At 36.7% G+C, this 14,999-nt stretch overlaps 2 protein-coding genes across 2 annotated transcripts; both read right to left on the reverse strand.

Annotated features, from left to right (window-relative positions):
- Positions 1–6,429: 6,429 nt before the first annotated feature.
- LOC139855261 (small ribosomal subunit protein RACK1-like) lies at positions 6,430–7,629 on the reverse strand. Its single transcript, XM_071844498.1, has one exon. It carries the CDS (start codon positions 7,627–7,629, stop codon positions 6,430–6,432), a length of 1,200 nt encoding a protein of 399 aa, XP_071700599.1.
- A 1,244-nt stretch (positions 7,630–8,873) lies between these two features.
- Positions 8,874–9,955, reverse strand: LOC139855262 (uncharacterized). Its single transcript, XM_071844499.1, has 2 exons — positions 9,781–9,955; positions 8,874–9,670 (listed from the first exon to the last, which is right to left on the reverse strand). Exons 1-2 carry the CDS (start codon positions 9,953–9,955, stop codon positions 8,874–8,876), a joined length of 972 nt encoding a protein of 323 aa, XP_071700600.1.
- Between the last annotated feature and the right edge of the window lie 5,044 nt (positions 9,956–14,999).

Here is a 14,999-nt window from a genome sequence, read left to right on the forward strand (position 1 = left end):
AACAGTTTTTAGTGACACTTTTTCCAGTTTTGTTTAAATGTCTCCACACTCCAACACTAAAAGCACAAGTATAGCGCTTAGGGCTTAGGGCTATGCTTAGAAAAATGTTGGAAGCTTCGACGAGCCCAACACACCCACTATAGAGGATCTAGACTATACTAGACTCACTACACCAACACTTTGACGTTGGTTAGCCTTTAATTTTATAAATCCTTAGTGCACAATGTACTTAGGCGACAGTGTCGACCATATATCTTTAGGCGGTATAACCGACCATGTATTACTTAGGCGGCAGAGCCGACCATATAATAAGAACAACAAAAGTACACTAAGAACTTAAACACAAACTAAGGCTTGATCGGGAAACTTAACAAAAATACTTATATTAAATTACAATTACAATATTACTTACAAGCTTTCTCTTCTCTACTTTCGCTAACTCACACTCTTCTTCTCTTCTTCACAACTCACTTCTTATTTTACTCTCACAACTTCACACCTTACACAAATGAAACTCCCACCTATATTTATACTACTCCATGGAAGTTTCTAGAAACTAGATATTTCCATGGATATATATAAATATCTAGATATTTTTATACATATAAATATCTAGATATTTCTTACACACATAAATATCTAGATTTTTCCTTACATTTTAATATCTAGATATTTTTCATATACATATTAATATCTAGATATTTTACCCATATACATTAACTAATTCCATATTATTCTAAATTTGCATTGTATTTTAACACTCCCCCTCAATGCAAATTTTCTTCCAACGATGTCTTGCAGACCATTCCAAGTGCTTCTCTGAATTTTGTAAACTTCGGTTTACTTAGGCTCTTGGTGAATATATCTGCAACATGTTCATCTGTCTTTGTTGGCATCATCTTGATCTCCCCTTCAAGGACCTTCTCGCGAACATAGTGATAGTGCACTTCTATATGTTTTGTTCTCGCATGAAAGACTGGATTTTCTGCTAGACGTATAGCTGATAAGTTATCGCAGAAAAGCTTTACTTGATAATCTGTTGATTGATGAAGATCTTCCATTAGCTGCTTTAACCAAGTAATTTCTTGTGTTGCTGATGCTGCCGATCGATATTCTGCTTCGGTGCTTGATAAGGATACAGTTGGTTGTCTCTTGCTGCACCATGATATTACTCCCGATCCAAGACTAAACATGTATCCAGTTGTTGACCGTCGTGTATCATAGTCTCCAGCGCAATCGGCGTCACAGTATCCAGTCACGTGACATTCTTTTGTTTTCTTGTATAAAATACCAAAGTTAATAGTGCCTTTAACATACCTTAAGATGCGTCGTACAACATCAAGGTGAGGCTTCTTCGGATTGCTCATGTATCGACTAACCACTCCAACTGCATAAGATATGTCTGGCCGGCTTAGTGTGAGATAAATAAGACTTCCGACCATCTTTCGATACATGGTAACATCTTGAAGACTTTTTCCTTCATCTGCTCGTAGTTTTGTATTTAGATCCATCGGAGTTGAGATAGGTTTGCAATTAAGCATTCTGTACTTTTGTAAAAGATCTCGCGCATATTTCTGTTGTCTCAGAAATAATCCTTCTCTTTTCTGCTCTATTTCGAGTCCAAGAAAATGTTTGAGTTCTCCAAGCTCCTTCATATGAAATCTGATAGACAGATTCTCTCTTGTTCTTTGGATCTCCTCATAGTGATCTCCCGTGATGATTAAGTCATCCACATATACTAGCACTATGGCTAGTTTTCCATGATTTTGTTTCACAAATAAACTAGAATCTGAAGGAGCAACTGTAAAACCACTTTGTACCAAGAACTCACCAATTTTCCCATACCAAGCTCTTGGAGCCTGCTTCAAGCCATATAGTGCCTTCTTTAATTTGCAGACATGCTCAGGATGGATCTTGTTCTCAAAGCCTCTTGGTTGCTCCATATAGATGTTTTTGTCAAGTTCTCCATGTAAGAAAGCGTTCTTGACATCCATCTGCCACAACTTCCAAGATTTGCTAGCGGCTAAAGCTAGTAGAGCTCGAATTGTTGTGATCTTCGCCACTGGACTAAACGTTTCTTCATAATCCAGCCCACATTGTTGAGAAAAACCTCTAGCAACAAGTCTAGCTTTATACCTTTCATTGGAGCCATCTGATCGAGTCTTCACCTTGTAAACCCATTTACAAGATATTGGTTTTACATCTTTTGGCTTTGGAACTAAACTCCATGTCTGGTTTTCTTTTAGTGCATTAATTTCTTCTTCCATCGCTTTCTGCCATTCTTGACTTTGTGCTGCTTCTTCATAAGTGGAAGGCTCAATAGGTATTGATTCATCCACATGAACAGCATTGGCATACCTCGGATTAGGTTGCCTCGGCCTTGTTGATCTCCGTAATTCTTGCACATGCTACTCGGCATCCATTTGGCTTGGACGAACCTCTTCGAATGTAGATTGATGTACCCCAGTTTTCCATGGACTCGTTTCCTTAGAGTACGATCCATCTCCTTCTTTAATTGGATCCGTTATGTGCTCTTTATGTTCTTCTTTCTCTTTTGGAACTTCTTCTAATCCATGAGATTCTGGAAGCTCTATCTTTTGAGGTGACCACCATGAAGAAGCTTCATCAAATACCACATTTCTTGAAGTATGACACTTTCCAGTATTTGGATCACAACATCTCCATCCTTTTCTTGATTCATCATAACCGACAAAAATGCATCGAATTGCCTTCTTATCAAATTTGCTTCGTAGATGATCTGGTACGAAGACGTAGCATACACATCCAAAAACCTTGAGATGGTTGACGGTTGGCTTGATCTTCCATAATCTTTCATATGGTGAAATATATCCCAACTTTGTTTGTGGGAGTCTGTTAATCACGTATGAAGCCGTCCTCATACATTCGGCCCAAAATCTACCTGGTACATTCTTACCATGAAGCATACTTAGACAAGTTTCGGCAAGGTGGCGATTCTTGCGTTCCGCCACTCCATTCTGCTGTGGAGTATTGGGGCAAGTTAATTGCCTTCTGATCTTGTGCTTCTCAAGATAGATATTGAACTCGGTTGATAAATATTCTCCTCCATTATCTGTGTGTAAGCATAGAATCTTAGTATTGAGCTCACTTTCTACCTTGTTCTTGAACTCTTTAAACTTCTGAAAAGTCTCTGACTTTTCCTTCATGAAGTAAACCCATACATACCTTGAGAAGTCATCAATGAATGTCACCATATACTTCATACCTCCAAGTGATGTTTGTTTCACTGGGCCGAATACATCTGAGTGTATGAGCTCTAGTGGTGTCTTGGACTGATGCGCTGACTCCTTGAATGGCAATTGGTGAGCTTTTCCAAATTGACATCCAGCACATATTGTATCTGTTCGGATATCAATTTGAGGAAGTCCATTTACTATGTGTTTCACCATCATCTCCTTTAACTTGTTGTAGCCCACATGTCCAAGACGTTCATGCCAAAGATCAGCCGTCTCATTCTTTCGAGTCTTATCCACATATGCTGTTTCAGCAGATAGTACATAGACCGACTCTATTCTTCTTCCTTGCATAATTGGATTGCCAACCACCTTCACTCTCTTGAATACAGACACATCTTCTGGTCCAAAGAGCACATAGTTCCCTTCTGCTGTCAATTGTGGTACTGACAGTAAATTCTTCTTTAGGCCAGGGACAAGATACACCTTCTCGAGATGGAGCTTATGAGAGTCACCTTCACTTGGAATTATTGTCTTTCCAATGTGAGAAATAGACAACCTTGAATTGTTGGCTGTCAACAAGACTCTTTTTCCTTTGTAATCCTCCATTTCTTGCAGCTTCGTCTCATCATTGGTCATATGATTTGAGCACCCAGAATCGATGATCCAATCATCTTTATAGTTTATTTTTGACTTTAAGGTTGCTGCAAGAGCTTGATCATCCATGTCAGCTTCAACGGAAAGTCCTGCTTCTGCATCCCATGTTTCCTCATTAATGGTTGCTTCGAATGTGACCTCTTTCTTCTTATCTCTTGCGGCGGCCACATTTCCTTCGAAAGTTCGCCTTCTGGGGAATCTACATTCTTGAGCAAAATGACCCTTCTTGCCACAATTGAAGCATTCACCATTCTTTCTCTTATCATTTTCCCCGTATTGTTGGCGATGATCTCTTCTTCCTTGTTGAGCTCCCCCTGAAGCGTTTCCTCTTGATTTTGGGTGACCCTTCCACCCATATGTCTTACTTTCTTTCATCGCCTCTTGTCTTCGAGATGTTGCTTTCTTTTTATTGGTGAAGAGTGCATCTTCTCCGTCTTTTATGGTTACTTCATTCATCTGCTTGGCTAATGCCTCTTGATTAGCCAATAAATTCTCCAGCTCTATTAATGATGGTTGAGTAGGCCATCCTCTCACAGCGGCTATAAATCCATTATACTCGGACCTTAAGCCATGGATGATAATTCTCTTCATCCTTGCATCACTCACTTTCTCTTCAGGAGCAAGTTGAGATATCTCACGACAAATAGATTTCACCTTGGTGAAATACTGAGAAATAGATAGACTTCCTTGTGTGATACCCGCAAGCTCATTTTCCAAGAGCTGGAGGCGTGCTTCATTCTTCTTTGAAAATAATTTTTCAAAAGTTTCCCAAGCTGCCTTTGGTGTTTTCTCGTCACGGATGTGCTCCAATAGATCCTCCTCGATTGTAGTCTTCAATATAAATAAAGCCTTCCCGGCCTTGATGTTCCATTTTCTCAAGGCTTCGATATTTTCTTTCGGTGGAGGCGTTGTGTCATTGCCATCAACTATCTCCCATAAATCATGTCCTTGTAGGTAGGATTCTATGCAAGTCCGCCAATAACCATAGTTGTGGTTATTGAGACTCTTGATTCCACTGCTCGTACTTGCAAGATCTGTCATCATGACGTCCAACGTCCAATAAGCTTGGTCCCAAACCAATGAGCTTTCACAGTTCCTAACTGTGCTCTGACAGAATCTCCCTTAGGGCCTTGGTGTCAACAAGACGATGTAAACGTCCAACGTTTACCGATGAGTACCTCCACTAGCAATGGTCCCGAACGACCCGCTCTGATACCAATTGTTGGAAGCTTCGACGAGCCCAACACACCCACTATAGAGGATCTAGACTATACTAGACTCACTACACCAACACTTTAACGTTGGTTAGCCTTTAATTTTATAAATCCTTAGTGCACAATGTACTTAGGCGACAGTGTCGACCATATATCTTTAGGCGGTATAACCGACCATGTATTACTTAGGCGGCAGAGCCGACCATATAATAAGAACAACAAAAGTACACTAAGAACTTAAACACAAACTAAGGCTTGATCGGGAAACTTAACAAAAATACTTATATTAAATTACAATTACAATATTACTTACAAGCTTTCTCTTCTCTACTTTCGCTAACTCACACTCTTCTTCTCTTCTTCACAACTCACTTCTTATTTTACTCTCACAACTTCACACCTTACACAAATGAAACACCCACCTATATTTATACTACTCCATGGAAGTTTCTAGAAACTAGATATTTCCATGGATATATATAAATATCTAGATATTTTTATACATATAAATATCTAGATATTTCTTACACACATAAATATCTAGATTTTTCCTTACATTTTAATATCTAGATATTTTTCATATACATATTAATATCTAGATATTTTACCCATATACATTAACTAATTCCATATTATTCTAAATTTGCATTGTATTTTAACAAAAAATCCGTATATTTTTCTTGTTGTTGATATATTCGTGGTACAATTAGATTACTAACCTATCACGATTTACAAATTACAACTTAATAATCATCCTTGCCCGGGATTTGATGCTGAATCACTATTTATACACTAAACTATCCCATGATAATCCGGGTTCAAATCTCAAGCAGCGTATTAATCTGGTATCCAAAAATGATCATTTAGCTACTTGTCTTAACAAGTGAACATAAGAATGCCAGAAGAGAGCATAGCAAGAACCGGAGTTGAAAGTAACATTAAAAACAAGATATAATCGCAGCTCTAACTTGAATTCAGTGAAGTATATACAACCGCCCGTCCGCACCACAAAAAATCAATTGCACCAATAAGCTTGTGGAGCAAAATAACAAAGAATAGTAAACCGAACCCAAAGTAAATAAAAATATGCATAATGCATCTGGCAACTTTGTGCAATTATGAATTCATCAAGAAAAGCCAGATTATCACATGTATTGGTAGAACTACAAAAAGTTACGCAAACTACGTATGTTCCTTCATAACACCGGGAAAGACATAAAATTAAAAAATAACCTCCAAAAATGAAACTTATATAAACCAAAAAACTTGAAGTTGGACACCTAGATAGCTTTCTGGTATTTATAGCTACATTTGTCTTTTTAAAAGAGGTGTTTTAGTATGGCCCTCTACCATAAACGACTTTTCTTTTTAAAAGTGGGGGAGGCAGGACTGTCTACGTCACACCTTTTCCTTCCCTCACGGGAGGTAGGATTGTCTACATCACACATCTCCCCACCGACCAACGAAGTAGGGTTGTCTACATCACAGCTCTGCCATCTGTCACATGAGGCAGGACACGTCACCCATCCGTCACAGGAGTGCCATCCGTCACTGAAGGTAGGATTGTCTGCATCACAAAAATCCCATCCGTTACATGAGGTAAGACACTCAACACGCCAAATGCGCACAACTCCATCTGTATATCCACTGAATAGTGTGCTACCATCAGTACTCCAGCATAAGCTTGTGCAGTAGGCAGTAGCAGCCATTTCAGATTCCTGTTTCAAGTCATCAACCTTCAAATCCATAACAACGCTCTTACTCTCAAAATCCCATACCTCAATACTTTTCTCAGTGGCAGCACACAACCAATACTTATTAGGACAAAAACACAACGCATTCACAATCGAACCACTATAAAGCGAATCGCACATACTCCCTTCACTTAAATCCCACAACAATATATTCCCATCTTCCCCACCACTCACAATCACTGATCCATCAGGTGATACCGTAACAGTATTCACATATCCATTATGTCCATGCAAACTAGACCTAAGTTTGCAACTACTCAAATTCCAAATCTTCACACTTTTATCCCATGATCCAGATACGATCATAGGCCCTGTTACATTCGGGCGAAACCTAACACAACTAACACAATCATCATGTCCATTTTCAAATGTGTGATTACATTCACCTAATGTATTCCACAATTTGATAGTTTTATCACGAGAAGCAGAAACAATTTGTTGATTATCATTTGAAAAGGCAACGGAAAGTACATGATTACCGTGACCAACGAATCGGCGAACAGTCGAACCGGTGTTGAGGTCCCAGAGACGAAGTTCATTGTCCCATGAACCGGAGAGAGCAAATTGGCCGTCGGAGGAAAGAACGACGTCTTGAATGAAATCTGAGTGGCCGGTGAGACGGCGATGGACGACACCAGAAGTTTTGTCGGAGTTATTGAGGTGCCAAACGATGAGGGATTTGTCGCGGGAGGATGTTATGATTGTGTCGGAATTGTCAATTGGGCAGGCGATTGCGGTAACCCAATCGGTGTGGGATCGTAAAGTGCCGCGAAGGATTAAGGTGTCTGCCATTATTAGAGTTGTTAGGTTTCCTAGGGTTTACAAGGCCTAATATATTGTTGCATGGAACTGTGTCGGTTTGAAAAACAAATATTTTCTTTATATTTTTAATTATAAATTATAGTTTTATGTTTGATATTAAAATTAAAAAGAGAAAAAAAAAAACGTCTAGAACTTTAAACAATTTTTTTTAATTATAATTTATATAAATTATAGTTTTATGTTTAATATTAAAATTTAGACATAATTGCAAAAATGGTCACTGTGGTTTGTAAAAAATTGCATGTTTAGTCACTTTGGTTTTTTTTTTGCACTTTTAGTCACTGTGGTTTTTAGAAATTACAAATTTAGTCACTGAAAGTCACGGACGTGAATTAGGGCCGTTAAGACACATCATGTGCTTGTCACGTGAGGGGTATTTTCGTCCAATCAACTATTCCCTTTCCTTATCTGTGCTAGTCACGTGCTTCTTTCTCTCTTTCCCCCTTTATAACACGTTGGTTTCTCCCTTTTGCAATTGAAACCCTAATTTCATACAGGACTACAAATCGTAACGATGGTTCAATGCAATTGTGGTCTTCAAGCCGTACTTCTATATTCAACTACATGGCGTAATCCAGGTCGACGTTTCTTGAGATGTGGAAACCAGGTAAAGTGAAATTCCAATCTAATTTCTTTTGTTCGTCAATTTGGGTTTTAAATTGAATATATGTTTTTTTGGGTTTTCTCAGAATTACGACTGCAGATTTTTTTTATGGGTTGATCCACCAACTCCGAGAGTTCCTATTGAACAACAATTGATAAATGCTGAATATAGAGAATGGAGAAACAAGATGATGTTGATTTTAAGTTGGGTGCTGTTTGTAATCTATGAAGTTGTAAAATCGTAGTGTTTTAGAATGTAATAATAACAATGTACTGATGACTTTTTGTTGTGATTGTAATGTATGAAGTTAAATCAGGTTTAATGAAAAATGCAGTTCCATTCTAGTGTTTGAAACACATGATGTTTTGTTTTGTATTGCTTGACAAATGGTCAATATGCAGTTCAAGAGTTCACTTATCATAACTTCAAAAGACAAATAACATTACATTAGTTTAAAAGACAAATAACAATACGATTACATGCTAATAAGTTCAAAAGACAATAACATAATACACCTGGATCAAAAGACCACAACAAGTACCAAATAGAGTTACCAAGCACACATGTTCAAAAGACAGTTACCATAACAGATTACATGTTAACTAACAAACTAATTTCCACCTTTTTTTGACTTCTTCTTGCTTGCAGCCACACCATCATCTTTCTTTCTTTTGGTTTGCTTGCTTGTACTTGCACCATCATTAGCTGGAGTAACTGTACATGTTCTACGATTATGCCCATAACCCTTACATTTGCCACAACTCAAACTCTTTCCCTTTCTTGTTAGCTTCCCACCTTCACTCAAATTGTCTTTCTCATCCATCTCTTTTCTCCTGTTCTTCTTAGGTCTACCAGCTGTTGCCCTTCTAATTGGTGCAGTTAGAGTAGCTTCTTGTCCATTTGATTTCTCCCACTTGGATCTCCCATTTACTGGAGTGATTGTATAATTATATGTAGCAATCCAAGTATCCAACCAATACACTTGATCCACCCAAACCTCAGGTACCCCAACATCTTGATTATTCTTTTCCATGTTCCAAAAAGTGGCAACAGCATGCTTACAAGCCATACCTGTTAACTGCCATCTCTTACAACCACATGTTCTTTGTGCAACATCAACAACACACTGATCTCCATGAGCATCATTTACCTGATATTTGGTACTACCATTCCATAATACTTTGTACTTAGAAGCTTCTTTCTTAATAAGTTCAAATACTTTTGTTGCAGATGGGGTTAGTGGACCATCAGTTTTTCCAATAACATTCTTCACTTTCACAATTTGTTTCATCAGATATTCCCTAACATATTCTAGCATAGTAATAACAGGCTTGTCTCTAGCATCCACTAACCATCGATTATAAACTTCACATATGTTGTTGAGCAAAATATCAGATTTTGCTCTACCTATGAATACATTAACATAAAGACAATCAATAAAGACACTTAGAATATAACATACATTAACATACATCATTAATACACCCTTATGAATACAATAAAGACATGTACTTTACCTGTGAAGTGACTTCTAGCCCAATGCTTGGCATGTACTTTAGTTAACCAATCATAGCATGGTTCACTAAAGTTTTTCAATTTTTTCATTGCTTCATTAAATTCTGGCACTGTTAGTGCAGTAGCACAAGTCCAAATATGGTTTTTATAGGCAGTACCACTCCACTTTTTTCTCATGTTTTGCTAAAGGTGTCTTAGGCAATATCTATGCTCAGCACATGGAAAATACCTTGAAACTGCTTCTAATAACCCCTGTAACATATAAAACATATATTAGTACTTCTACCATGTCATTTATAACTGATAAAACATATATTAGTATTAATACCTTTTGTCTATCACTTATAAAGGTAAAGTTGGACCTTTCACTTAGTCCTAAGTCATCTCTCAAATAATTCAGGAACCAACACCATGAAGAATAATTCTCTGATTCCACAAGTGCATATGCAACAGGGTATATCCCATTATTTGAATCAAGACCAACAGCAGTAAGTATTTGACCATATGCAGGTTCTTTCATGAAAGCTCCATCAAGTCCAATCAAATCTCTGCCTAAAGCTCTAAAACCTAGTTTCAATGGACCTAAACAGATATAGACCCTTTTGAACACCCTTGTATTTGCATCTGGATCCCCAACTTCTGTTTCAATTTTCACAGTAGTATCTTCATTACACCTCGTAAGCTCTACTAGATAGTCTCTTAAATCCTTAAATTGTGCAACATAATCACCTGATATAGCAGTTTGTGCCTTCTTCAAAGCCCTGTATGCCTTCATGTATGAAACTTCAACCTCAAATTTGGATTCACACTGACTTTTCACAGCATTAGGAGGTAGTTTAGGGTTTGAAAGAAGCTGATCAACTATTGTTGAAGAGATAAACTTGGAATTGCACTGACTTATTAATCTAGATTGATAGCAACAGTGCTTGTCTTTTAGGGTTTTTTTTTGCCAAGTCTCACCATTTCCAGATGGTGAAGCATGTAGAACCCATGTGCATTTGTCTGCTTTCTTTGATTCTTGGGGTTCTTGGGGTTCTTGGGTAGTGTTTTGTTTTTTGTCTTCTTTTTTCTTTTGGTTTTTCTTACCCACCTTTACACCACTTAAAGATTCTTTATTTGACTTAACTTTTTGTTGGTCCCCACTCATAACTTTGTCACCTACCACATCTTGCTTTGTTTGACCAACTTTAAATTGTTTACATACAATCCCTAGACACACAGCTCTCACTCTGATATTATCATTTAACACTATCTTCAAATTTCTTCTGGTTTCAATGGCATGTAATCTAATATAATCTTTAACATCTTCTCTGCTTACAAACTTCTGCCCCACATAAAAATGTGTTTTGTTCAAATCCCTACTTGCTTCTTCTTGTTTCCTTAGTTCACTAAGTTTTTTATGCCTAACCCCATCACCAAATTCATCATCACTTGAAAACTCATCATTATCAACAACATCATCCAAATTAGTTTCATCATTGCTCTCTATATTATCTTCCAGAGTGAATTTGAAACCTTTCATGTCCACTTCAACATCAACTACTGTATTTGTAACACCCCGTCAAAAATCCCTTTAACGGAATGTTAACTCTGGTCCCAGTGCTTGGCTTGACTTCTACGTAACAGCAATATTCTACAACGGAAGCAATTAATACCTGAGAATAAAACACGCAAAACGGTTCAACAACAATGTTGAGTGAATCTACAGGGTTTAAGTAAACAATACAGTATGTTTAAGAAATAACATTTCGAAGATGTTTATTAGTGGAAGACCACCAAGGTTTAACGTTAAAAGTTTGTAGACAACACTGTGTCCCATTTCAAAAGTTTGTTGACATGACCATGTCAAGTTTCAATCATTTGTAGACAATACCATGTCAAGTTTCAAATATTCGTAGACAATACCAAGTCAAGTTTTATCTCATTTGTTCGTAAACCACAGTTTTAAATAACATTGTATAGTATCTGAAAACAGTTATCAGAAAATAGTTTAAGTTCCTTGACCACGAGATTTTACAAGTACAACTCCAAGTTGCGAAACGTTTGCATAATCTATGAGCACCTGAATACTAGCAATGACCCGAGTATAGAATCCACTATACCCGCCTTTACCTCATAAAAATGTTATACATTTGTACGAATGTATTATGTTCAAAGTAAATGCACCACAGTTTTTATAGCGGGTGAGGTTGTCAACCTAACGCATCCGTCCATCTAAATTGTGCCTACACCGATGGTATTTAAAGTATTCAAGCTAGAGGCTTTGTGTACAAACTCAATATGCAGATATAGTACTCGTGTCAATACAAAAAGCATTTGATAATATAAGTATAACAGCGTGTATTCTCATCCCTGAAAACATGTAAAAAGCGGGACTGTAGACTCACCTTTGAATAAAGCTCGGATTGAAAAGTGGACAATTTACTTGTACGGTTTATAGCCGAGTAATGCAACCTAAGTATATGTATTTAGGTTGGTCAATAAATATGTCTTAAACAAGTGTGGTTTCATAGTATAAGTTGTTTTATTGCTCGAATCGACGCGTTTCAAAGTAGAAGTCAAAATACAATCAACTAATTCATGCAAGTCAAACAAAGTCAACCAAAGTCAAACCGAAAGTCAAACTTGGTCAAAGTAGTCAACCAAAGTCAACATCGGTAGGTTCGTGTCAAATGTTGGTCAACATGTCAAACCTAAGTCAAACAACACGTTTTATGTCATACATGGTCAATTTCACAATTTCAGTTTATCGTTGTGCACAAAGTTCATGTACATGTAGCAAACTTAGCATATTATCTCATAGTACAAAATTCATGCAAACATGGCAAACTCCAGATCATAAGTATACTCAAAATCGATTCCAAAAAGTCTGGCCAGGGTCTCATACGATAATTAAAAGTCAGGAATCAGAAGGGATACATTTATGGTTTGCCAAGTCAGTTTCTGACCGCGCACTGATTTCGTTTTGGCTATAACCGGAGTTAGGAACATGAAATTGATACAAGACCAGTGGCCATGGTTCAAGGACAAGTTATAATAACACATATCAAAAATTGAGCAATTTTGGTTTAGCCAATTTGTACAGTTTATTCATGCAAGTTGAACATTCAGTTTTTCAGCTCAAATCAGAATTTACATAAAGTATGGCTCTATTGTGCCCAATGCATAAGGTTTCAGAGATTGACATAAACTAACAATAAGTAAAATATCATGTTAAAATTCATATTCCAGAAGCTTACATGTTCATTCAATAAACACAATCAACAGAGTATAAAACAGAGAGCAATTTACAGATTCGATTCTAGTTTCGCTAGTCACATTCGCACGCGATTACCCGAAGATATAGATACAATTAGCCTATGATATCTACATGAAAGATGAAGTACTTTTTGTGTACATTTCAAATATGCAAAGCTTTAAATCCAGAAGTTAACACATTTTATCATACAAGGCTGTTTTCATGCAAGTGCTGTATAAATCAACTTTTTCACTAAATCGAGCATATCTCAGGTTATACATAAGTAAACGACATGATATCCTAGTGTAAATTGTGTGTTTTTAAATTACCTATCCAGTGGTATTAATTTCACAAGCCAATTCATGGTCTATCAAACCCAGATTTCGAATTACACAACAAAAACACAACGTTAATTTCAAATGGACATAACTTGATCATCCGGAAACGAAATTAAGCGAATCCAAAGCCTAAAATCAATAGTTTTTCGCAAGGATTCTGAATATCACATAATATCATACATTTAAAAAGTCAAAATTTACTGTACATGCAATAAACAATTCGGTTTTCGCATTAATCAATCATAACGAGCAATTTATCGCATCTAGTATTCATCAAACATCAAGACTTGAGCAATAGACAACCTAATCCATGAAACTTTAACAAAAATCAGATTTTAAAGATTAGGGTTTATGTAATTATACCTTTGATCACAAAATTAATGATACACACGCGTAGAGAACGACGATCGGAGCAAGATTGATCAAACGAGTAAGAGCAAACAAGCAAGTTTGATGGTTGATTTGTGTGTGTGTGTGTTTGATGTGGAGAAAAAGAGAGGGAGGAGGAATGAGCTGCATTTTTCATAGTTAGGATGGAATGAGAGGATTATCTAACTAGTTATTTAGTGCCTAAAATCAAAAGTCAACAAACATGAGCCTAAAAACCAATAGTCAACAAACATGTGCCTAAACTAATAGTCAACATGCATTGGCTACTCATGGGACCAAGGATGATGAGGTATGAGGTCATGGCCATGTGGTCTCGGGCTCGGGTCTCGGGCTCGTTTTGTGTAAAAGCTCGTTCGCGCGTGGTTCGTTTCGAGTGCCGTTAACCGTACCGAATCTCCGGAACGTTAACTAGTCGTTGAAACAAAATCACCGTGTTTAATTCATTAAGTAAATAATAAATTAAATTTCTTTCGTAAGTTCAATAATTACTAACAATAATTATTCTATCGTTTTTCTGAGTTCCGTTAACTGAAAAGTTTTCTAGGCGATTAACTTTAATCGTGTCGTTTCTAGTTTAATTCGTCAACCGAATTAAGTTTACTAATTAATATAACATATTAATTCAAGTAATCCACTAAGGATCAAGTACGCATTTAATTTCTTTAAATACAAAACAAAAAAAAAAAATTCACGTAAGTTCCATTAACTAACTAACGGACAGTTAACTAAAGTAACGGAAAAAGTTGGGTTGTTACATTACCTCACCGTTATTAAAATTTCGTCCCGAAATTTGGATGATGGCAGTTATTGATGAAAATAAAATATTTTCGTATCATTAGAAATCCACGTTTCAACGTGAGCTTGAATTCTATAACGAAGTTTGCAAATAAAGTTTATACTTGGCTTGAATAGTTTGTCTTTCCAGACGTAAGCCTTCATAGATTCTTTTAATAAAAGAATTTGGTCATATACGAGTGTTTCGTCAAATAATATGATAAGATTAAATAATCTTCCGAGATCTCTATACGGATGGACTTCTAAGGTCCGTTCGGTTTCGTAATGAATACCAGTTAAGTGTATAGAATTTCTTATCATTAAGAATATGAATGAAATGATTCGGTTATGTGTAAAAATACGACTGAATATGTCACTAATGGATGTATTGAAGTAATAGTTGTCCGCCTTGACTTTTCGATGTAATCACTATTGATTCTCCTAAATTCAAGGGATTTGAATATAATCGTTTGAAATCTGT

Source organism: Rutidosis leptorrhynchoides, chromosome 6 (assembly GCF_046630445.1).
Source record: "Rutidosis leptorrhynchoides isolate AG116_Rl617_1_P2 chromosome 6, CSIRO_AGI_Rlap_v1, whole genome shotgun sequence".
In the NCBI taxonomy this organism is placed as follows: domain Eukaryota; kingdom Viridiplantae; phylum Streptophyta; class Magnoliopsida; order Asterales; family Asteraceae; genus Rutidosis; species Rutidosis leptorrhynchoides.

Bases quoted from the DNA above. Each gene is read 5' to 3' on its own strand.
- LOC139855261 (XM_071844498.1), bottom strand. From the start codon at position 7,629: ATGGCAGACACCTTAATCCTTCGCGGCACTTTACGATCCCACACCGAT.
- LOC139855262 (XM_071844499.1), bottom strand. From the start codon at position 9,955: ATGAGAAAAAAGTGGAGTGGTACTGCCTATAAAAACCATATTTGGACT. The intron at 9,671-9,780 runs GTAAAGTACATG...ATGTATTCATAG, and splicing joins GGCTAGAAGTCACTTCACAG to GTAGAGCAAAATCTGATATT.